The sequence below is a fragment of the Alligator mississippiensis genome, chromosome 2 (assembly GCF_030867095.1).
Source record: "Alligator mississippiensis isolate rAllMis1 chromosome 2, rAllMis1, whole genome shotgun sequence".
NCBI classification, from domain to species: Eukaryota; Metazoa; Chordata; order Crocodylia; family Alligatoridae; genus Alligator; species Alligator mississippiensis.
Genome location: NC_081825.1, coordinates 253,404,652 through 253,427,706, shown reverse-complemented (window position 1 = coordinate 253,427,706; position 23,055 = coordinate 253,404,652). Strand labels below are relative to the sequence as shown.

Here is a 23,055-nt window from a genome sequence, read left to right as displayed (position 1 = left end):
GCCTCTGTAGATTCAGGGAGGATTCCTAGATCTAGGCTGGCTTAATTTCAATAATTGTGGTTTAAAACATGATTTTAATTGGTAAGTAGGAAGTCTTATTATATATTAATAACTTTTTTAAAAAATCAGTTCTTCCTTTTTTTTCTGAAGAAAGATGCATTTTTAATTGATTGATAGAACCATTAAAACTTGTCAATGTACAGCTGAATAGAGCCTTTATGCTAGATTTGGTCCATCTTTTTGCTGCCTTGGAAAGGTACACTATTTACATTTATTTAAGGAGTTGCGTAGCTTAATAATTTCAGATGCTTGTTTAATCTTACTTTTTTGTATGAGAAAAAGCATGCAGCCTGGAACTGATGGCAGAAATTTGGAAATTCAGCATATTTATTTTATATTTAAAGATTTTAATTGTTTATAGTAAGCTTAAGTGCTAGGTTTTATTACATTCAGGTTTCATTTTAAACTGGTTTGTTTTTAAAAACACTAATGACTTGAATGAAAAACATTTTTTAAAAGAATCATAGATTTCTATCAACCTGAACTAGATCTCCTACTGCAGATCAAAATCTGTACCTTACATTAAAAAAAAAAAAAAAAAAGGCAGTATAGCTGATTTGGCACCTGGAGTTTAGATGCTAGGTTAGCTTTAGCTGCTTGACAAATCATTGGTTCCTTTTTACCATTAGTTGGTGCTAGTGCAGAAAAAAGTTCTTAAATGTGTGCACCTATAAGGTACTATTGCTATGCTTTCAAAGTAAATTTTTCATTTTGCCCTAAATCTTTGGTGATTAGGTCCCACAATGTACTAATCTTTTTCCTGATTGATACCAAAATATTGTAGAATAATATCCAGTAGTATTTGTGGGGGAAGGGAGCAAAGGGTGCACTAGAAACATTATACTATGCTCATCTTCTCTGTTTTAAAAATTCAACCATCTAATGATAAAAGAAAAGAAGATGTGTTAATGGTTGATTCTTGTATGATCCACAAATAGCTTATATTTTTATTTATTTTCTTACCTGGAGAAATGAATCAGTTTTGTTGGCAATATAACATTTATATGGGAAAATGTTAACTTACGTGGAAGTATTTGAAATATTGTGATTTAGAGGAACTTGGAAAGTAGGCGAGTAACAAATTATGGTGTATTGCCTTCTATAGGTGCCCTCCTCGGACTTTCTTACCAGCACTCTGCAAAATTTTTCTTGATGAAAGTGCTCCAGATAACGTGTTAGAAGTAACAGCTCGTGCCATAACTTATTATTTGGATGTATCAGCAGAATGTACCCGTAGGATTGTAGGAGTAGATGGAGCCATAAAAGCACTTTGTAATCGTCTAGTAGTTGTTGAACTTAACAACAGAACCAGCAGAGACTTAGCTGAACAATGTGTAAAGGTAAGTGTTCTTTGCTACTAAATTTTTGCTTCTATAAGAAGTGAGAAAATTTAATGCATTTTAAAAATCAATCTATAATATAGTTTGACAGCAAGTGGTTATCATCATTATATTTGTGTGAAAAAATGGTATGCTCCTGTATGTAACTGGAAGTGTGGACCTTCTTTGTTTTGAGATTTAGCATAACAGTAAATTGATAACCCTTTTTTTTTTTTTAAATAAAAACTAAACTTGAAAAAAGAAAGTCTTGTAAGTTTACTTAAATTTTACAGAATTGTACACCATTTCTAATTATGTGAAAAATGAGGGAATTTTGAAAAACCATCTGAAAGTTGTATATGTGTAACAGAATATGAGTGAACTACTTTTTGCTTATCCAATTATGCTGAACATGACCTTTTGAAACTGGTTTTGTGAAATGGTCATATCAATTGACTAGCCAAAACAGCTATTCTTGGATTTCCCTTAGACCACATCATGTAATTGTATCTGATTGTAGTCCTTATGCACCCCACAGATGCACATTCTTGTCTTGGATTTTCATGCCCACAAATATGCTTAATCCTGCACACGTTATACTCACTTCAGTCCACCATTTGGTAACTTTTGGATTCCCCACAAATCTCACTTATTTCCCATCTCCTTTCTTTCCATTCATGCTTGACATAGTAAATGGTTCCTTATCCCACCAGATCCATTAACTCTTGGTTTCTCATTACTACTGATGTTAATCAGGCAGTTTTATGGAGTAGCTGTCCTTCAGAAAAAGAAAAGACTTTATCTAATATGAGGCAGTTGGTTTCTTTTGGTTATTGCCCTTGCAGTACCTCTTGTCCAGTCCTCAATTGGGGATTCCATTGTCTTAGCTCCCTTTCTTCAGAAAGGAGACCTGGAACTACTACTTTAAACTAGAGGTGTATTGATACATCGTTTTGATATCGGATCAGCACCTATATAAAGAAAATTGGCTGTATCGGAAATCAGCCTGAAGCAGCTGATAAAATGGCCGATAAATGCCCGTGTGTGCACGCAGCCGCAGTGCAGCACACGGGTAGTGAGGAGTACAGCCTGGCAGCTTGAAGAGCTGTGTGCAGTTGCTAAGTCTGTTGTGGTGAAAGGGGTGTGTGGGGTGGGGTGCAGATCAATGCCCCCCATGCTGAGGGGGAGGGGCTGGGGCAGGTGCTGCCCAGCTGAGTGGGCCAGAGCATGGGATGGAGCCGCAGCTTGTCCAGGGAGTGTGGGGGAGGGAGGGAGGGAGGAGTGGGAATGTGCCCCCGGGTCGGTGTGGGGCAGGTGTGGGCTGGAGCTGGGGCTGTGCTGGGCTCTTCTTGGCGGGGGCTGAGCTTGGGGTGGGCAGCAGCAGCATTTGGAGTGGGTCTATGGGGGTTGGAGCTGCAGCCACCTCAAATTTTTCCATAGTACGCTCTCCTCCCCCCTACCTGACCAGAGTGCAGTCCCGGCTCAACACTCCTCTTCCACCCATGTGCCAGGAAGAGCCGGGGCTGTGCCGGGCAGGTGCAGTGATGCTGGGAGTTGGGGGCTATGGCAAAATTTGAGGTGGCTTCAGGCCCCGCCCCCAGTCCTGTTTCCAGCACTGCTGCCATCTGCACCAAGCCCAACCCCCACTGAGAAGAACCTGGCACAGCCCTGGCTTCAGCCCACAGCTGCAGCCTGCCCCCACCCTGCATAGACCTGGGGGCACACGCCCACGTCCTCTGGATGAGCGGTGGCTCCGTTCCAAGCCTTGCCCCAGTTGGGCAGAGTCTGCCCCTCCCCCACTCCCTCCTTCACTGCAGGGAATGCTGATCTGCCCCCCACGCCCTTACCCTCTCCTTTCACAACAGACTTGCTAGCTGCACGCAGCTGTATCAGAAATTAGATCAGTATCAGCCGATATGCCTACTTAAAAATCAGCTATCGGTATTGGCCCCCAAAATCTTCATTGGTGCACCTGTGCTGTAAATGTTTGAGGGGTGAGTGCAGAGCTAGATTTCTTTTGTGGTAGTCCCACAGTGATCTGTGAGGAGGAAGAATGGGGAAATCATTTGTAACATATTCTTCATTGCAGTTTCATTTTATTATAGGTGTTAGAATTAATATGTACCCGTGAATCTGGAGCTGTGTTTGAGGCTGGGGGTTTGAACTGTGTGCTGACATTCATTCGTGACAGCGGACATCTGGTTCATAAGGATACTTTACATTCTGCTATGGCTGTAGTATCCAGACTCTGTGGCAAAATGGAACCTCAGGATTCTTCATTAGAAATTTGTGTGGAATCCTTATCTAGTTTATTAAAACATGAAGACCATCAGGTAAGTAATTGTGTCCTTTATATATTGTGCAGTGTCTGACACCATTGTATATTTAGTTTGTAATGTCTACATTCAATAATAAAATAACATGGGTACATTGTAGTGCTGTCCTTCAGCTCTCAGAATAGGTTAGTGAATGCATGACAACCTTGGTTGTTGTTAGCTTGGAGTTAATATGAACTAGTAGCTTAACCTTAATGAATGATCATCTCTACAGTCTCCATAATGAAGAATTAGTTATAGTATCTGAATTTTATTCTGGTAGGCTTCTTTTTTTTTTTTTCACAAATTCAAGAGACGAGAATAAAAAATATGGCCGTTCAGTTACAGCTGGCTCTAGGCTTTTGGGAAAGCCAGACCTTGCAAAACTTTAGAACCTCACTTGTAGAAATGTTCTGCTATACTTTAAGATTTTAGAACATCAGTATTCTGAAATGGCCATAGTTGTAGCGAGATGGAGTTGGTTTTGGAAACAAAACCATTTGTCATTGTCAACTTCACTGTCACCAAGAAAAATGCAAGAAGCAAAAGAATAATCTGTAAGAAATATCATGAGTGAACTAAGAGTTATTTTTTTTCCATTTTAAATATATGATGCACTCGTGGAAGGAAGGTAAGCACGTACTGAATTCAGATTGATTGCAGTTTAATTTACTAGTGTCTAATGATAGGTAGCTCATGTAAGATCCTTGTAGGAGAACAGAACCTGCCACCTTTTTCTTTCTCCTAACAGAAAATGTAAGTATCATATAATCTACACCAGATATGTACATAATCTACACCAGATGCTCCATTGTGGTCAGTTGGTCAATTTGTAGATGTATTTATTTTTAAAGTAGTCAGGTTTCTAAAGGGTTTGAGCCCTCTCTTGTCTAGGTATCCATCAGCCTCCAAAAACTGACTTTTCAAGCAAGCAAGGGGGGATTGTTCATTTAGATCGGAGGAGGACAAAATACAGCCCATGGGCCAGATCTGGCCCACCAATTGATTGTAATTGGCCCACGGCTGTATGCACAGTGTTCTGCATGGGGCTGAGCCCTGTTCACTCGCACCTGGGGCACACTGTGCTCCTGTCAGTGGGCATGGAGCAGGTGCATGCAGAGGGGAATGTGGCACAGGGCAGCTTGTGCCATGCTTCCTTCCACACCCACCTATGGGAGTGTGGCATGGGCTGTCCTGGGCAGGCTCAGGTAGAGCTCAGTCCCATGCAGAGTTCTGCGGAGGCAGCCATGGGCTAGATGCAAGGTAGTAGGAGGCAGACTGCACCACTTGAGTGAACTGCTACATGTGCCCCCTGCTGTACCCCTCCCTTCCTCCCTTACTCCATACCTGCCTAGCTCCTGGGACCTAGTGTGCAGGCAGCCCCGCCCGCCAACACTCTCCCCCTATATATGTGAATAAGACTTATTGTGAGCTATTATGCAGTTGCCTCTATATACTACTCAAAAAAACCTGTAATTCAAGACAAAACTTATTTTTTGAAATAAAATTAAAATATGTTGTAGTAGATGTTTTTATTTTTACTATATGGTTTGTTTTTTATTCATGGTTTTTGTAATTTGTTAAAATGATATATTCTGAAATATTTTGTATGCACGGCCCTCAGCAGCTCACTAGAACTCAGTAAGTGGCTTGCCAGCTGAAATAATTGCCCACCCCTGGCTTAGACCATGGGTCAGGGGGATTATCTGGCCCATTTTAGAGGTGCACCAATACATTAGTCCCATATCTCATCTGCACAGATATGAGGAAAATTGAGAGTATTGGCAATTGGCTTTTTTTGTCTGATGTTGCCAATTTAAATCCAGCATTAATCCGTGTAGCTGCAGTGCAGCATGCAGGTGGCCAAGAGTATAGCCCAGCAGTGTGGAGAGCAGCCAGGAACTCTGTTGTGGGGAGAGGCGGGAAGGGAAGGGGCTTGAGGGTGGGGGCAGATTGAGGACCCCCGCAGTGAGGGAGGCCGTGGGGCTGGAGCAGGCACTGCACAGCTGGGGCGGGGCGGGACACAGGACAGAGCCACGGCTTGTCTGGGGGTAGGGCAGCTTCCACTGTTGCATGCACCCCAAGAGAGCATGGGAGAGCAGTGGTGGCACTGGGAGGGGGACTATAGGAGAGGTTGCAGCCACCCCAAAATTCCCCGTAGGCCCTGCTCCTGGTGCTGCCCTCTCCGAGCGCAGCCTGGCCCAGCCTCTCACCGGGAAGAGCCTGGCACCACACCAGACCCCAGCCTGCAGTGGCAGCCTGCCTTCGCCCCGCATACAGATCCAGGGATACATACCCCTCATGCGCTCCTGGAGTGCATGTAGCAGTGGGAGCCATGCTGTGCTCCCCCCCCCCCGCTGGACAAGCTACTGCTCCGTCCTCTGCCCTGCCCCAGCTGGGCAGCACCTGTCTCTCCCTGCCCCAGCCCCACACCCTCCCTCACTGCAGGGGCCTTGATCTGTGCCCCCCAACGCCCCCGCTTCCACAGCAGACTTACCAGCTGGATGCTGCTCTCCTCATTGTGGGGCTGCATATTGGATTGGTATTGGCCGATATGGCATGTTAAAAATTGGCCGTTGGTATTGGCCCCAAAAATCTCTGTTGGTGCACCCATAGCCCATTCCACATTCTTTTGCAAAACCCACCTGCTAGAGGTGTCATATTTTAAAAGTATATCTGTATGGTGTGATATAATGTCACGTAGAAGCACCAGGTTAGCTTGAGTGTCAGAGCTGGCAGGTATGCTCTATTGTGTCCGGAACTTGAGTTGCATATTTGTACATAATATTGTATTGTGCCTTTTTTATACCCTAAGTTTTATATGCAGAATAGTTGAATTTCCACCCAACATCCACAAGTTTTAAAGAAGTGCTTCTTTGCAAGAAACTTTAGCATTTATAACAAGAATCTGCGCATCTCTTGGACTTCCCCTGCAGAGTCCTGTATGAATTTTTTTCTGTTTTCTGTTTATGGATTCAGTTCTCGTTCTGTTCACTTTGCTATCTGTGAGTTGTCCTCTCCTATACCTATTAAAAGAGAAGATCAGACCAGATTTAACTGGCCTCAGATTCAAATATTTTAGAATAAGTTGTATGAACTCTTAACTGCTAGCTGTGCTCTGATATGGTATAGACCTTTTTATTTCAGTTACAGGTCACAGACAGAGAAAATAAGATAAACTTACTCTCATACTTCCATTTTTCAAAGTGATACGTATTATGCTGTAGAAGAATTCCACTTTGGGATTTTTTTATTTTTTTTTTTAAATGTTTGAGCTCTGAACCCTTTTCTGTTGTGACAGTTCATGGTAGCACCTAGGGTAGCCTGGTTTATACTGAAAAGGAAGGATGCAGAAGTGTAATTACAGGGTTGAAGAAGTGCCACCCATGTAGATTAGATGTAGACCTGGAAACATTAACATGCCCAGAATTTTATTTATAATATTGACTGTGCTGAGGAGATAGCAGCAATTCTGAATGAATAGGTACGAGAGAGAGTTGTCCCTTCAGCCACTGACCTTATGAACTTGAAGGGAACCTCTGAAGGAACAGACCCTGGAAGTACAGCAGAAGGTAATCCTACTGTTGTCATCTTCATATACTAGTCGACAGGATAAACTGACTGCTGAGGTCTTTCTAGAATATCTCTGACCCAGACTAGTTTCGGGAGAAAAGGTAAACAGGAAATGTTTTGGTAATAATTCTTACCCCTCCCACCCATTTGATGGCTGTGCTTAGAGATGTGCAAGACAACTGGAGGTTAAAACAAAACAACAGAAACAGCAAAAGAATATACTAATGAAACAAAATCTTTGGCCTACTTTCATAGAAGCCAGAATGTGCCTATTTATTGCATTTGACCACAAGAGTCCTTGCCTGCATTTTTTTTCTAACTGCTACTTCCACTGCTGCTGCTGTGACAAAAGTCAACTCAAATTAGTGACCTGCTGGGAAAGTGCCAGAGCTGCATATCATTGCAAAATTGTTGATGGGACAAGCTGCTGCGACTGACAGGGAAAGGCAGCTGAAATGTTTAATAGGTTGAGAAAGAAAAGGTACAACTGAAAATCTTTCAGATCCTGGTTTGATATTTTACTCACGTGCAGGGCATATTGAGAGAGGTAGACATCAGGTCTACCTGCTCAGTCGATTGTGAGTTTGGTGGAGCAGCTGATTTGCAAGAGAGTAGGAAGATATTCCTTACTTTGTACACCATATTGAAGGGAAAATGGCAGTTCTTTAGTGACGTCACATAATCCAGGTGTGGGTAAACGATGGTTCGGATGGTTGTCCTGGACAGTAGGTCAGTGGGCCTGTCTGCCTGGTTAAGGAGGTGACTGCCAGTGGGAACATGCTACCGGGTGCTGCCATCATTATGAACTCCTGTTTCCTCAATACTATGGAGAAGTGCTCTTTAGTAGAAAGCTGGAATTAACATTTTTGTGGCTGTGAATAGAATGTTAGTGGCTTTCTCTTAGGACTAACTTTCAATAAGTTTTATTAAATATGAACATTTCAGCAATGTTTTAATTATTAGAAAAACTTCATAACTTTATGCCTTTTCAAGATGCTTAAAAGCTGAGTAGCAGTTTGTTCTTCAGTGCTGTTTTCTGGATAGAGTTTCTTATTCTGAAATATAAGTAAAGTCAGTTCTCTTGTGGAAAGCTGGCAACACCATACATTACTAAACATACTGAAATAATGACTATCTAAAAACTTTACTTAAATTTTATGACAGTTAAAGCATTTAAATTAAATATGAATGTTTCCTATAAGGTGTTTTGGCAAGCTATATTTTTGGCTGCCAGAATTCATCTCTCTCCCTTAAGTGACAAAATTAGAGCATCTTACTACCTTTCACTTCTTCTGTAGGTTTCTGATGGAGCCCTGAGATGTTTTGCTTCATTAGCTGACAGATTCACACGTCGTGGAGTTGATCCAGCTCCATTAGCTAAACATGGACTAACTGAGGAGTTGTTATCTCGCATGGCAGCAGCTGGTGGTACAGCATCAGGGCCCTCTTCAGCATGCAAACCAGGTCGGAGCAGCACTGGTGCACCATCTACGGCTGCAGACTCTAAATTAAGCAATCAGGTGTCGACTATTGTAAGCCTGTTGTCAACCCTTTGCAGAGGCTCTCCAGTAGTAACGCATGTAAGAATCTTTTATGTATTACAGGGTTTTTTGTAATTTTTCCTTGTTTTGCTTTAAAAGCTTTTTACCACTTACAAGAATATTATGCATGATAAAAATCTTGTATATGTAAAGTATTCTTTGGAAAAATCCAAGGAAACAGTACATATAACAACAGATCTCAGTTCTCAGTTTTTTCTGAAGTCCTTTATACTTTTCATTGTTTAGACTTTTACTTATTTCCAGGATCTCCTAAGATCTGAACTTCCAGACTCTATAGAAAGTGCATTGCAGGGTGATGAAAGATGTGTTCTGGATACTATGCGTTTAGTAGATCTTCTCTTGGTGCTACTGTTTGAAGGGCGAAAAGCCCTGCCAAAGTCAAGTGCTGGATCTACAGGTAGAATCCCAGGATTGCGTAGGCTGGATAGTTCTGGGGAACGTTCACATCGGCAGCTGATAGACTGCATCCGCAGTAAAGACACTGATGCGCTAATAGATGCTATTGACACAGGAGGTAGGTAAAATATTTTGGAGAAGAAAATGAATGAAATGTGCAATTCTGAGAGTTCTTTTATAGTCAATTGATTAATGTTGATGTAAATACTAAGCTGATATCTTGAAACTTGCCAACACTATATGTTAATTTACGTAGCTAAATACAGGCCAGTTCTGGATAACAACAAGGTTAACTTTGTTTTTTTATCCTTGGTTCACACGTCAAACTTTCTGAATATTTTGATGTTTTAAGTTTGTTTAGAGATCCAGAAATGGGACCTCTGCCACTCTTGTTTACAGTAAATTAATGATTAGTGTATTGTACTAAGGACTTGAAATAATTACCCTACTGTGTCTAATTTTCAGCTTTTGAAGTTAATTTTATGGATGATGTTGGACAAACTTTATTAAACTGGGCCTCAGCATTTGGAACTCAGGAAATGGTAAGTTAAGTTTATTAACTCTGCATAAATTAACTGTTTATACTAATAATGCTACATAAATTAGCTGTTCAATTCTTTCTTAAGGAAAATATATAAGTAAGGTAACTAGATACCTTTTTATTTAACAGGTGGAATTTCTCTGTGAAAGGGGTGCTGATGTTAATCGAGGGCAGAGATCATCATCATTACATTATGCAGCATGTTTTGGAAGGCCTCAAGTAGCAAAGGTGCAAATCCTAACTTTTATAGTATGTTAGGCAAAAAAACCTGCACAAATGTTTTTATATTTAGCTGGAACCATTTCTGAAGAGAAGTTCTGTGATGAGAAACATTGAGTGAAAGTATGCCTTCAGGGGGTTGAATTAATCTTGTCAGTTACTTCTCTTTTCATCAGAACTTCTAGTTCTTGGTTATGCAGTTTCAATAGATAAATACTTTCATAAACAACCATACAGAGAACATATACTCACAATGCTACATGCGGGTCTGAAGAAGCAGAGGAATGTACTGATTGACAATAGGATTAGGAACTTGGGGGAGGAATCTTACAAAATTTCTCTTTAAAAATGTTCTTTTCTAGACTCTCTTGCGACATGGTGCAAACCCTGATCTAAGAGATGAAGATGGGAAAACTCCTTTAGACAAAGCTCGTGAAAGAGGGCACAGTGAAGTAGTCGCAATTCTTCAGTCTCCAGGTTAGTATGAATTATTCTATAACTTCCCTCTTCTAGTGGGGGTATTATTACATTTTAATTTTCTGTTTTCTCAAAATGAAGCATAATGAAGTAAAATGGCAGCATATTTTGAAAGGGAACAAACCTTGAGTATTACACTCTTTCTAGAAATTTTCAGCTACTATTTTGCACTTGGCAGTTCTTTCAGTATTTGGCCCATAATTTGCTTTATATAGTGTTGCACAAATAATCTTTGCATTTGAAAAAGGTGTGCTTCGTGTTTAGTCTCTCAGTTGTGATTGGAAATGGCTGTTCTAATTTTACATGGTAGGAAAATAAATGATCAGTAAATGATTTTCCAGGTGATTGGATGTGTCCTGTTAACAAAGGAGATGAAAAGAAAAAGAAAGATGCAAACAAAGATGAAGAAGAATGTAACGAGCCCAAAGGAGACCCTGAAATGGCACCCATATACTTGAAAAGACTATTGCCTGTGTTTGCCCAAACATTTCAACAAACTATGCTGCCTTCAATAAGGTAATCTTTTATTTATACCAGTCTTCACAAGTGTTGCACATCCATTCATCATGCTGACATATGTAATTTGAACTAGCTGAAAATGTCATAATATATTATATTTGATAAAGTGTACTAAACCATCTGAAAACTGGAAAACTGCAGATGATGATGGCTCTCTGTCTCTCTCTTGTGGGGGGTGGGTTTTTTTGTTGTTTTCTTAAGTGAGACTTACATTTTTTTAAATTTTTTTTTTAAAGTGCAGCTCCCATCACCCTGGTACTTACCCTAATGGTAAACATGCATTGCATAACATCTATGATTGACATGGAATGTAACACAAAGTGACAGAGCAGGAACTAGAGTAGTTAATGATGTGACTTATATTTAGGATTTCAGTATTTTTCTCTATATAGGGGAGGTAAGAATGAGATGTTTTGAAAAAAGTGTGTTTAAGCGGGGACTCGGAGGAGAAATTAGGGTGAGGCCTAGCAGGCAAAGAGTGCTGTGATGTTAAAGGGCAATATGAAAGGAGTCAAAAAGAATATTATGCATATAGAATGCCTAGCCACAGTAGTTATCCTGTCCCTGTATGCCACAGTAATGAGAACAGGGAGAAGGAGCTATAGTGATATCATGTGACTTGGAGGAAGGCAAAAGTGTGGGGAAGAACCAGCTTGGAGAGTTTTGAAGACCAGTATAAAGAGCTTAACGTTGATTGTAGAAACTGAGGGTATAAGTAGATATCGCCAAATGAAGCAGATGGGATGTGCTGGCACAGCTGGTCCACTTCGTTGTGGGAAACACACGTCATGTTTTGTCCTGGCCATTGGATCATGTGAGACAATGGGCAATGTATTCTCTGCTTAGAGATGCACCTTGGAGATTCCTGGGGGTGCTTCTGTAAGCAGGCAAGTTGGACAGGCAATTCTGGAACTTGAGGGTCCAATCCTGTCCAAGACTGGGTTCCTCAAGCCTGGGAGCACCTGCCTGAGGTAGCCAGAGAATGCAGGCAGCTCTGGTGTTTTAGAAGTTGCAGTGAATAAGTAACTCAACACGAGCTTGAAATCCAGTACTGTGGCAAAAATGGTTAAATCCAACCCTTTGATACATAACAGGGAAGTAGTGAGTTGAACTAGGCAAGTATTGTTAAAAGAATGTTGAAAAACGCTATGGAACTAGTGGCTAAAGATTATGTTATTGAGTACCTTTTTCCTAGAGAAGGTAGAAAAGGATTTCAGAACTGTTGCTTTGTTTCTACTTGCCTATAGGTTAATAGATTTAAGACTTAGTTCCTTTGTTTCAGTCCCAGCTATTGCACAAAACTTTGAGAGATCATATTTTTGTGAAAGTACATATTGTATTTGCCTGAATACAACACAGTCCTAAATTTAAGACATCCCCCTCAATAATTAGATTCTGTATATGGAAAATGTGTAATTATAATTTTCCGCACATGGAGTTTAGTTATTGGAGGGTCATCTTAAAATTTTCCCCATCACCACTGCAGTGAAGAAAGCAGTGGTGGGATTCAGGCAGTGGAGGAGGCAGTAAAGGAGCTGGCATTTTGGGGGGGGGGGGAGTGGTGGGAGGGGCAGACAGCTTACCTTCTGCTGCCTGTTCACCTCTCCCACTCACCTTGTCCCCGTCCCCCACACATACCCTGGGATCCTTTCCTCTTTTTCTCCCCCTCCCCCCACAGCCTCTGCTCCCCCAGACCTGGCAATACTGATGAGAGGCTGGGCTGTTGTCATAGTAGAAGTGCAGAGTCAGCTCCACTGTTACGGGGCCGTGTTCTGTGCCTTGGACTGCAGTGAGGGTGGAGCCTGTTGGTGGAGGAGGAACAGTAAGGAGACCTGAGGATGCATGGGGTGCAGAGATGGTAGGGGGGAGGGTATGCAGCAGTGGTGCCTCCGATTCTGGCCTGAAGTTGTTGCTGGAGCTGCAGCAGCTCTCTGCCCCCCTCGTACTGGATTCCAAGATGAGGGACTTTTCCCCATTGTAAATGGGAAGAAAAAACCTCACCTTGGATTCAAGTAAATATGGTAAATAGACTACATAAACAGTTTGTGTGTAGTTTGTATATCACTTTAATTTATTAAAGTTTACATGCTTAGGTAAGGTCACTTTCTTTTCTTTTTTTTAAAGGAAAGCAAGTCTTGCCCTAATTCGAAAAATGATTCATTTTTGTTCTGAAGCACTGTTAAAAGAGGTTTGTGATTCTGATGCTGGCCACAATCTGCCCACAGTACTTGTTGAAATCACTGCTACTGTGCTTGATCAAGAGGTAAGGATGGTTCTTTTATTACTTACACTACTATATTTGTGAAATAAAAAACCTTCCATCTCATATTGGTAGTGTTGGAGTGATGTAGGCATGATGGTTCCAGGAAATGAAAGAGGCAAGGATTTATTTTATTGGACCAACTGCATGTTTGGAATAAATTTAGGCTTTTATGTGCAATGCAGTCTTCTTCAGGTATGTAATATAATGCATTTAAAAGCTTGTTTAAATCTATCTGAACTATAAAAGTGGTCCAGTTAAAAAAATACCACCCACAAAATCCTTGCCTCTTATATCCTTGTAACTTATATGTACTGTTTTTGTATTATGTTGAATCAGTCTTCAGAACAAAGTTTTAAGTAGCTTGTTACTTGAGCATTAGGTTTTAACCTAGTTGGCCTACATGTGATAGGTGTATATCCCAAAGTCTCGGTGCCCAGAAAAGTTACTATGAGAAGTTAGGCTGTGAATTTAGTGTTGGGAACTCTGCCTTAAGGCACTGTAAACTGGTGCCCTGACTTCCTTCATGGAAACTTGTTTGTAGCTGTGCCCTTTGATAAATGAAAAAGTTATTTAGTATAGTGTTAGTAGATTGACAGTGCTTAACAGTTGAAGTGATTGCACTAAGTACATCTTTCTTTTCTTTTCAATTTCTTTTAGGATGATGATGATGGCCACTTATTAGCCTTGCAGATCATCAGGGATTTGGTAGATAAAGGTGGTGACCTCTTTCTGGACCAACTTGCTAGACTTGGTGTAATTAGTAAGGTGTCAACTTTAGCAGGACCATCTTCTGATGATGAGAATGAAGAAGAATCTAAACCTGAAAAGGTAGGAATTGTCTGACATCCTTTTTTTTAGGAAGCAATCTTTTATTTATGTATTTTTTGCAGGTTATGAGAACATTGGGGGGGGGTTACCACCAATGTTTACATGAATCCAAAACTAGGGTTTTTTTTCCCCATTTAACATTGTTGGGGGAGCCCCTCATCGTGGATTTGAGTAAAGGGTAGGTGGATAGGCAGCTGCTGTGACTCTAAGCCACAGTATGGGCTGAGGGTTGCAGTCAGAGCTGCTGTCTCTCCCCAACCTTTGTGCTTCCGCTCCCACTCCTGCTAAGTTTTTCCCCCCCCCCACCTGTTTACTTGTTATAAATTTATACCAAAATTATGAATTGTCCTTATAGAATCTAATTTTGGGGGGCGATTTTAAATTATGTATAGTCTTGTATTAGGGTCAATGAAAAACAAAACTTAGTAGTGCTCAATATATATATTTTGTTAATTGGCTCAGCATCTTATTTGGTAACATAATATGCTAGAAAACAAGAAATGAAACCCTTATCAGTTTTTTCATCTGTAAAATGGGGACATTTGGTTTCATTAATTTACTATGAACATTTGTCACTTTTTACATTGCTTTAAAAAGAAAGCACTGCAAGTGAAGGTGGTGAATAGATCTATTTACAGCCAAAGAGATTTTTAAAGTAATCTTATCAAATAGCTAATAGATTGCTAAACATTGTTATAATGGACTGCTTAAAAATAAGTACACTGCTACATCACAACAAGACACTAAAATATATGTTTTGAGGGCATCTTGTCAGTTCCCAAATTTCACATTCTTAATCCCTCACTACTTCCAGCTAATTTCCACCAGGGTTTCTATTTTGATTTTATTAGATCATCTTTGGTGATTCCCACCAAGTGATTCCAAGTAGAGAACAAGCCACAACATTAAGCTGCAACATTACCTGAACTTGATATTTTTGTAGTAAAATAAGAACTTTTAAAATACACAAGTCATGAGATTTATGGACAGCAGTTTTTTGTTACATTATGATGTAACTGTGTTAATCAGTTGCTATCAAACTTTCTTCCCAGCTATACAGTTGGTCTAATAAGAGATGCCACAATATCCTTTGCCCTTCTCAGTGTCTTTGGCAATATGACTGAGAGAGCTACCCCAACTAGTCGGCTTAAATGACATTTATAATTTCATTTTAAGTGCTGTTCATTCTTCAGATTCTCACAATAAACAATCCTTTAAAAGACCCTTTTTACAGAATTAGTTCTTGTCCAGAGGTTACATTTTTGAATGCTTGATTTCTATGTTATAGGGGTGTAGGTTGTAGCCGTGTTGGTCTAAGGACATAAGCAGACAAGGTTCTTTGGGTGAATCTGATATCTTTTATTAGACCAACTTCTGTGTTTAACTATATTAATTTCTATGTTTAACTTTTTAAATAGCCTTTTACTTACATAATTTCATTACAGGAGGATGAACCCCAAGAGGATGCTAAAGAACTACAGCAGGGTAAACCGTATCACTGGAGAGACTGGTCAATCATTAGGGGAAGGGACTGTTTATATATCTGGAGTGATGCAGCAGCCCTGGAACTATCTAATGGTAGCAATGGATGGTTCAGATTTATCTTGGATGGAAAATTGGCTACAATGTACTCCAGTGGAAGCCCTGAAGGAGGATCAGATAGTTCAGGTATGATTTATTTTTGACTTAATGATAAACTAAATCTTGAAACTGTTAAATTTATTTATCATTTGATTTGAGCTATTCTGTTTTGCAGGAATTTGCTTACTAAATAGTAAAGGATGTAAACATGTGGAAGGTGGTCAGTTAATTGTGATGCATTTCATCAAATAGCATGCGACCGTAGTAACTTGACTTCCTTGGTGAATTGTGTTAAGTAAACACCTTGGCAGCAAAAGTGTATCAACTTTTGTTTTGTTTTGATTCTTCTCCATGCATACTTATGCCAGATGTTAAAAGCACTCAGTAGTGGCCATCACAGGAAAAGCAGATTTAAAAGGCAATTTGTTGTTTGCTTTTAGCTAACTGAATGAGATTGCATGCGTTTGAAGACAAAGTATTGGAAAGTTTCTCATCGGGGTGGGAAACATTACAGTGTCCTAGTTAATAGGAGAAAGCATTAGGCAGCAGGCCATGCAATGTAAATACTTTTCAACACATTTTCTGTACCCTGTGCAGAATGTTCAGACTTTTTTCTTGAAGAATACTGGTTTACTGCCTTTGCCAAGGCAGCAGAAAAAACCTTCCTGAGCATTTCATCTTTTCACCAGTGTAACTGTTCGTGCATTTGTGAATCATCAGCTGTATAATACATTGTGGTTTTATTAAGTTTCACAAGTCATAGAGAGAGAGAGAGAGAGTGTGTGTGTGTTGTGGTTCAGGATTGAAATAAGGTGCAAAGGTTTTATTCACTTAGTACATTCAAAGAACAGGTATCTGTGTCCTTTCTGTTGAAAGCTAATGGACTTACATTTTTCAGGGTGGAAAAACTAAAATCTAACTTGTCATTTCCACAAAGAGTTTGGAAATCCAAAGTGAGGACTTATACCTTAAAAATAAAGGAATGAGAAAAGACAGTTAAAATCAACAAATGCCGTCCTATCCAAAAGTCGTTTCGTACTTCACATGTCTTGAGACAGATGTTTCCATAAAGAATACATAAATACATAAGAGAGTTGGTTTTTTGTTTGGTTTTTTTTGTTTGGGTTTTTTTTATAATAGTTTCATGCTTTAGTTAGGTAACTTCCCAGGCTTCCCAATTCCTCAGATTAATGAGAGAGCTATATTGTGTGTGTAAATTAAAATTATTTGAAGGCTGGTCTTGTTTTCTAGCCTTCAGTGTGCTTTCTTTTTTATCCAGCTTATTTATATCCATGTTATCTATCCACATTGTAATGTAATATAATACACTGCATCTACTTGACTCCAAGATGAGTTTTGCCCCCATATTTAACATGGAGAGGGAAGCCCCTCATCTTGAATCCAATTGGGGGTGGGGAGGGGCAGGTGGCTGCTGTGGTTCTGGCTTCAGTTCCAGCCTAGGCTTAGGGACGGACTTGGAGCTGCTACTGTTTCCTGTCCTCCTCCCCCCCCCCCCCCCCCCCCCCGGGCCTCTCCTCTCCTCTCCTCTCCTCTCCTCTCCTCTCCTCTCCTCTCCTCTCCTGTCATTTCTTCCACTTCTCTGGCCCCATCCCAATCCCCACTTGAGTCTGAGGCATGGAGTGCATGGTTGCTCCAGCTACCAATTGGCCCCACAGCAGGTGGAGCAGAGCTGGAGGTTGGGGGTGGGGGGATGACACCATGGGGGAGGGGGGGGGGGGCAGGTACCAGGGATAAAGGTAGGTGCCAGGGAAGGTTAGTACCGTACCAGAGGAGGCAAGTTGTGAGGAGGGCAGTTGCCAGAGTGCACAGGCACCTAAGAAGGAGGGCAAATGGTAGGGAGAGGCTGGTAGCATTCCCCATTGCAGCAGTGAGAGGGATAAATTTAAGATAACCCTCCAATAATTAGTTTTTATACATGGAAAATTATAACGTGTGTATATGCTTGTCATGTATAGAATCTAATTATTGAGGGGGGGTTGTCTTAAATTCAGTGTGTGTATTGCAATATTATCCATGCTCATGTGGATGAAGAAGAAAGCACTCTGAAGACTGATAAGTAAGATGATATGACATGGGTACAATGACATGGATGTTAATTCTGTATAACCCCATATAATCAATACCTAGGCAGTAATACGTATGGTAATTACTTTTTTTAAAAAGATTGGGGAGGCCACCCTTACCTATAAAGTGACAAAAGGCAGAAGTCTGTGCCAAGACTACAAGACATTTATCATTTCTGTGCTGAGATGTTTGAGTTGAATTAAAATGAGAGTATGAACACCTCTTTGAATTTCGTTTTGAAATTCCTAGATTCTAGGTCATCTTTGTTTCACACGTGCCAAGGAATAAAATCTTGTACACAGTCACTAGTTTCATGTCTCTGCAGCTTCAGTGAAATTGGATTTGTTTTGGCCTCATTTAAGGAGAGACTGCTCTTCATACCTGGCCACATAGGGCATGCCTTATCCTACCTCAGGAGAGCCCTAGGGAAGCATGTCATGATCACCCCACACATGCTTCCTTCCAAAACGGGTAAAATGTAGCAGTCTTAGTACAACAATAGTTGTACTGCATGCTCACTCTTTTCTCCATGTTGGCCAGTTCTACCTAATTTGGTTGGTATTGTGGAACTCTTATGAGGCTAGTTAAAGGGATTACGAATGGCAGGATAGCATCCTTGGTTTCTGCCCTGTGCTTTGCTGTTTGAAATCGGTGTTTAACAAATTACGTAAAGAGATTAATTGTTTTATAACTTTTTTCAATTAGCAAATGGGTGAAAAGATATTTGCTCAGTTACAGGAGGTTACTGCAATTCAGCAGTGGAATTTACTGTGAACTATAAAATGAAAACTCTGTACAGGGATTTATTTTTCTCTGTACTGTGAAATTTTTAGCTGGTCTGTCTTCACCCTTCTCCATAGCTAACTTAATATAGTCAAATTTGAGTTAAGGCAACCTTAAATATGTCTTCTTGCATGTAAACAGAACATCGGTTTATAAAATATTATCCAGTTTGAAACATTGGGAGAAGTTTCATTAATTCCTGCAATTATAATGTTTTAGGTAAAATGAAAAAAATTCCAAGACTTCTAGTCGGTAAAGGAAATAGTCAAGATTGTACACCTCAACTTTGCATGTTTAAAAACTTTTATTTAAAGGAATAATTTACAGCTTGTGGAAATGGCTATTATGAATGTGTGTGAATACTAAAGTAATGAAAAACTTGTTGCAAGAGTGTGGTGAAAGATGATGGTCCTTTTTAAAATCTGGGAGCATTTCATTAGGCATTATTAAGTTTGCATTTTGTCTAGAAGTTTACTTTTAAAATACAAGCCCATCTAAATGTCAGGCTTTACAATAATTAAAACTTTTAATTAAACATACTTAAATGTGATGCATATCATGGTTTATGATAGCATTTTATAGAAAATGAGTTTGAGTTTGATAACTAGGCAAGCTAGGTTGAAGTCATCCCAAATAATCTTGAAAAACAGCGTATTTACTCTTAAAATACAAGATGAGGTCTTCCCCTCTCCTCCCCAGTCAACATGGGTGAAAAAGCCCCTCATTTTACATACGCATACAAAGAAACCACATTAAATACATTGCCTATCTTTGAACTACTGCTTAAAGTAGCGTGTGCTCAGTAATGGAAACCAACTAAGGAGTTGATTTAAATGCAACCAGCATTGAGCATGACTAATAAAACACATGGCCCATAGGAGGCAAACATGCTGATGGGAAGCTGCTATGAAGATAGACTAGTGCAAACCATCTGAATTAAATGCATGGTAGGGCCCATTGAGCACAGTCCCCCTTGGCACCAACTCTTTTTCAAGTCATGGTGAGCTACTATATTGCATACATTTCAACTTCCTCTTTGCTCCTGCAGCTGAGTTGTGTCTTTGTTTCCCATTTCCAATAATGTCTGTTTCTTTGCTGCCTTAAATGTCTGCAAACATCACCAAACCAAACCCCAAGCAGTTCACCAAGTATCCCTCTGTTGGCCCCTCTCTTACCATGATTAGTGTGGCCCTGAAGAGCAGGGAAAAGAGAAGGCAGGCACACCACAATAAAGCAGAGAACCCCGTGGACCACTTCAGGCACCCACCCATGTTCTCAAACACACACACAGGGTTGTTAAGCCTCTGTACCTCACCAATCTCCCCATTAGATTCAAGGGACACCAAAAAGTTAAATCCCTCTGGACATTGGCCTATTGCCCGGCCCCAACCAGAGGCGCAAAATACCAAGCAAAACCCCACATGAATGTAAAGTTTAACAAGTGTATTAAGACGAGAACCAACAAAACCAAACAACAGTATACAGACACAGTATACAGTACTATAAACAGTTAAACTATAGAACAGCTAAGAACCCGATGCCAGTCTCTCACCCGAGGTGGCTGACTATCACCCTAGATTGCTGACAGCAGGGCAGGCCTGCTCTGCATCCTCACACCCCTGAGGATTTCTATGCTGTTCCCTCACACTCAGGCGAGTACTAAGCACCTCAGAAAAGGGGTAGGTGATACTCGGCATCGTGTTGATCGGGTAAAGAAGCAGTTGAGTGGCCAGCAAGTGCTCAGGTGATCAGGACCCTCCTGTCGGTCCTGTCATTTTCCCGAACACTGTCACACACACACTGTTCTCACTTGCTCCACAGTCGATAAACTGGGTTCCACAAACACAAGTACTTGAATACTAAATTAGTTGTATATGCACACACACCAGGCAAAAGAGGTTGAGAGCATGACAGAGCAGGTCCCAGTGAGCTCTAACTCTGACGACGATGACCCCCAAAAGGCTCCCCAGCACCTACACTGGACAGGCTTTATAACGTCTGAACCATGCCACCTGTCAGTCGCATGCAGATCGAATCGTTACTCTCTCAGTCAATGCCAATCGAAGTTGATCACAGCTAGGACCATACAAATCAAACTATCCCAACAACCCATAATAACTCATTAAAATAATGGTCCTAACTGCCACAGTTCCCCTGGTTACCAGACAAACACCTAGGTACTGGTCAAACAACTCACTGCACATGCTCAGCTTTCAGAAGTGGGTCATGACATTAAGATTAGGAGTTCAAATGTTCTAGACTACTCCAACCTCTAGTCATCCTATGCATGCATAACAATGCCAGGACTCTACTATCTACAACCCCACCCTCCATGAGGTGAAGCCCTCTATGCCTCATCTACATATACATTTTTGGAAGATCCCAGGACTCATGACCAGAGTTTCAGTCATGAGTGGGGGCCCAATTAGCATATGGATCCTTTGTGGGGGGTATCTGGAGTACACACACATACTGAGCGTGCTGGGCTGTGGGGTCACCAGGGCTTGAAATGCTGCTGAGGCTCAGCCCAATGAATTGTATGGAAAATCATGAGCCTTTTGACTTTGGACTAATATCATGCATACTTTGTACTTCATCTAAGTAGGTGCTAAGGTGCTACTTAAGTGTGTTTATTTAGTACTTGTGCTAAAACTTGCAACAATTTAAAAAATGGTCACATGCATCATTTCTGGGTGAACTAAGTTTGTGGGTAATGTATGCAAAATGCTATAGCTAAGTTTATTTCAAAGTCAGTTTTTCAAATTTGTTCCTCACTTCTCTGTGGTATGGGACAACAGGGTCTGACAGTGAAGAGGAGGGATGGGACTGCAGGAGGAAGAAGTTGGGGGCTGGGGGGTAGAGGGCAAAGGGGCTACTTGACCTCCCAGATTTTTTTCCCTTGTAGCAGTGGGAGAGGGACAGATTGCATCAGGATCTGGGGGAACACCTGTTCACCAGAGCATCCCAAGGGATGAAAAGGACCAACAGTCACAAACACCTCCAAGACAGTTTTAGACTGGACATAATGAAAAACTTCTTAACTGTCTGAGCCCCCAAGGCCTGGAATAGACTCCCTCCAGAGGTGGTGCAGGCACCTACTCTGGACTCTTTTAAGAAATGTTTGAACACTTATCTTGCTGGGATCCTTTGACCCTAGTGACTTGCTGCTCCTGGGGCAGGGGGCTGGACTCTATCTTCCTAGGCCCCTTCCAGCCCTAATTTCTGTGAAATCTGTGAAATTCAAGGTAAATGTCCAATAAATATATTTTTCCAGGTATAGAATCTATAATTTATAATTTTTTTCCATATATACAGTCTAATTATTTGGGGGGATTATCTTATAATCAGGGTTCTCTCTTATATTCAAGTAAATACAGTAGCACAGTTCTGTTTGTCTTATGTTAAATATTTGATTTGTCCCATATGGGTCCTATAAGACTCACTTTGCTCTCCCGTCGGATAAGCAAAGAGCCTGTAGCTAGTAGAATAAGAGCAATGGCATCTCATTGGAATAACTTCATGAATTTGTAGGTCTTGAATCCAAGACAAGGTTTTTTCCACATGCAGCAGGGGAAAAAAGATCTACTGTCACCTATATGCTCTTTGACTCCCCATATTCGTGCCTCTACAAGCATTGATTTTGTGACTAAGTCATACTGAACTGGTTCTAGAAGGCATCAGTTCAAAACCTCATTCAGGACTGATTCCAACAGCTGCCTCTGAAAAGTCAAGCTATAAAGGGTTTACTGCTCTTGCAGGCTGCAGGGGTTGGAGGGAGAGCAAAGATCAGTAAATACGATGCCACATCATTCCTGGACATGTTATTATGGTAGAAACTGGTGTAGTAGCCTGATGGGTGCTGAGTTGAGGCAGACAGACCCTTGAAGGGACAATGATACCATAAGGTTGAAACTTGATACCCCCCCCCCCCCCCCCCCCCCCCCAAATGGATCACCAGGTTCTGGGAAGTATACTGGAAGGTTTCCTGGTTGTTTGAGGTCTGATTTGGGCTTCTTTTCTAAAATGCATTATTTATACAAATCGAACACTACTTTGAATTTAACCTCCTAAGTAATTAAGAGTCTATAAGTAGAAAATTCCTAAATATGTTTTATTCTTGTAATTTTCCATGTATAAAATCTAATTATTGGAGGGGCTTCTTAAATCAACCCCCCCCCCCCCCCCCGGGGTGTAGTGGGCAAAGCAGTGGTGGGGGCAGACGTTGGGGAGTCAAATGGGCTGACCCCTGCCACCTCTCCCCATCTCCCACCTTGCTCCCATGTCTATGCCCCCTGTGCCTGCCCCCCACCTGTTTACCTCCCCGTCTCTGCTTTACCCTCAGTTGCTGTTCTAGCTCCAAATCCTGCCTGACAAGGCAGCAATGGTAACAGGTACAGTCCCAGCCCAGAGTGGCTCGGGGCTGGAGCTGGGGCTGGAGCTGACTAGGTGCAGGCTAGAGCCACCATGTTCTGTGTCCCAAGCTGTAATGAGGCAGAAGCTGAAGCTGTGACTGAGGGTAAGCAGGGGAAGGGGG

The 23,055-nt window shown here is 41.1% G+C and overlaps 1 protein-coding gene across 5 annotated transcripts in view; it reads left to right on the top strand.

The window, feature by feature from the left end:
* Positions 1-23,055, top strand: part of HECTD1 (HECT domain E3 ubiquitin protein ligase 1) — a 95,659-nt gene that overhangs the window by 25,713 nt on the left and 46,891 nt on the right. For 3 of the 5 annotated variants that reach the window (XM_059723021.1, XM_059723019.1, XM_059723017.1), the window contains exons 3-13: positions 1,166-1,400; positions 3,485-3,712; positions 8,566-8,847; positions 9,055-9,343; positions 9,691-9,767; positions 9,896-9,994; positions 10,348-10,462; positions 10,804-10,978; positions 13,106-13,244; positions 13,902-14,072; positions 15,518-15,740. In XM_059723021.1, the coding sequence (XP_059579004.1) occupies positions 1,166-1,400; positions 3,485-3,712; positions 8,566-8,847; positions 9,055-9,343; positions 9,691-9,767; positions 9,896-9,994; positions 10,348-10,462; positions 10,804-10,978; positions 13,106-13,244; positions 13,902-14,072; positions 15,518-15,740 (2,033 nt within the window). The remainder of the gene's footprint in view (positions 1-1,165; positions 1,401-3,484; positions 3,713-8,565; positions 8,848-9,054; positions 9,344-9,690; positions 9,768-9,895; positions 9,995-10,347; positions 10,463-10,803; positions 10,979-13,105; positions 13,245-13,901; positions 14,073-15,517; positions 15,741-23,055) is intronic. The other 2 variants (XM_059723020.1, XM_059723018.1) reach the window with 1 other exon arrangement.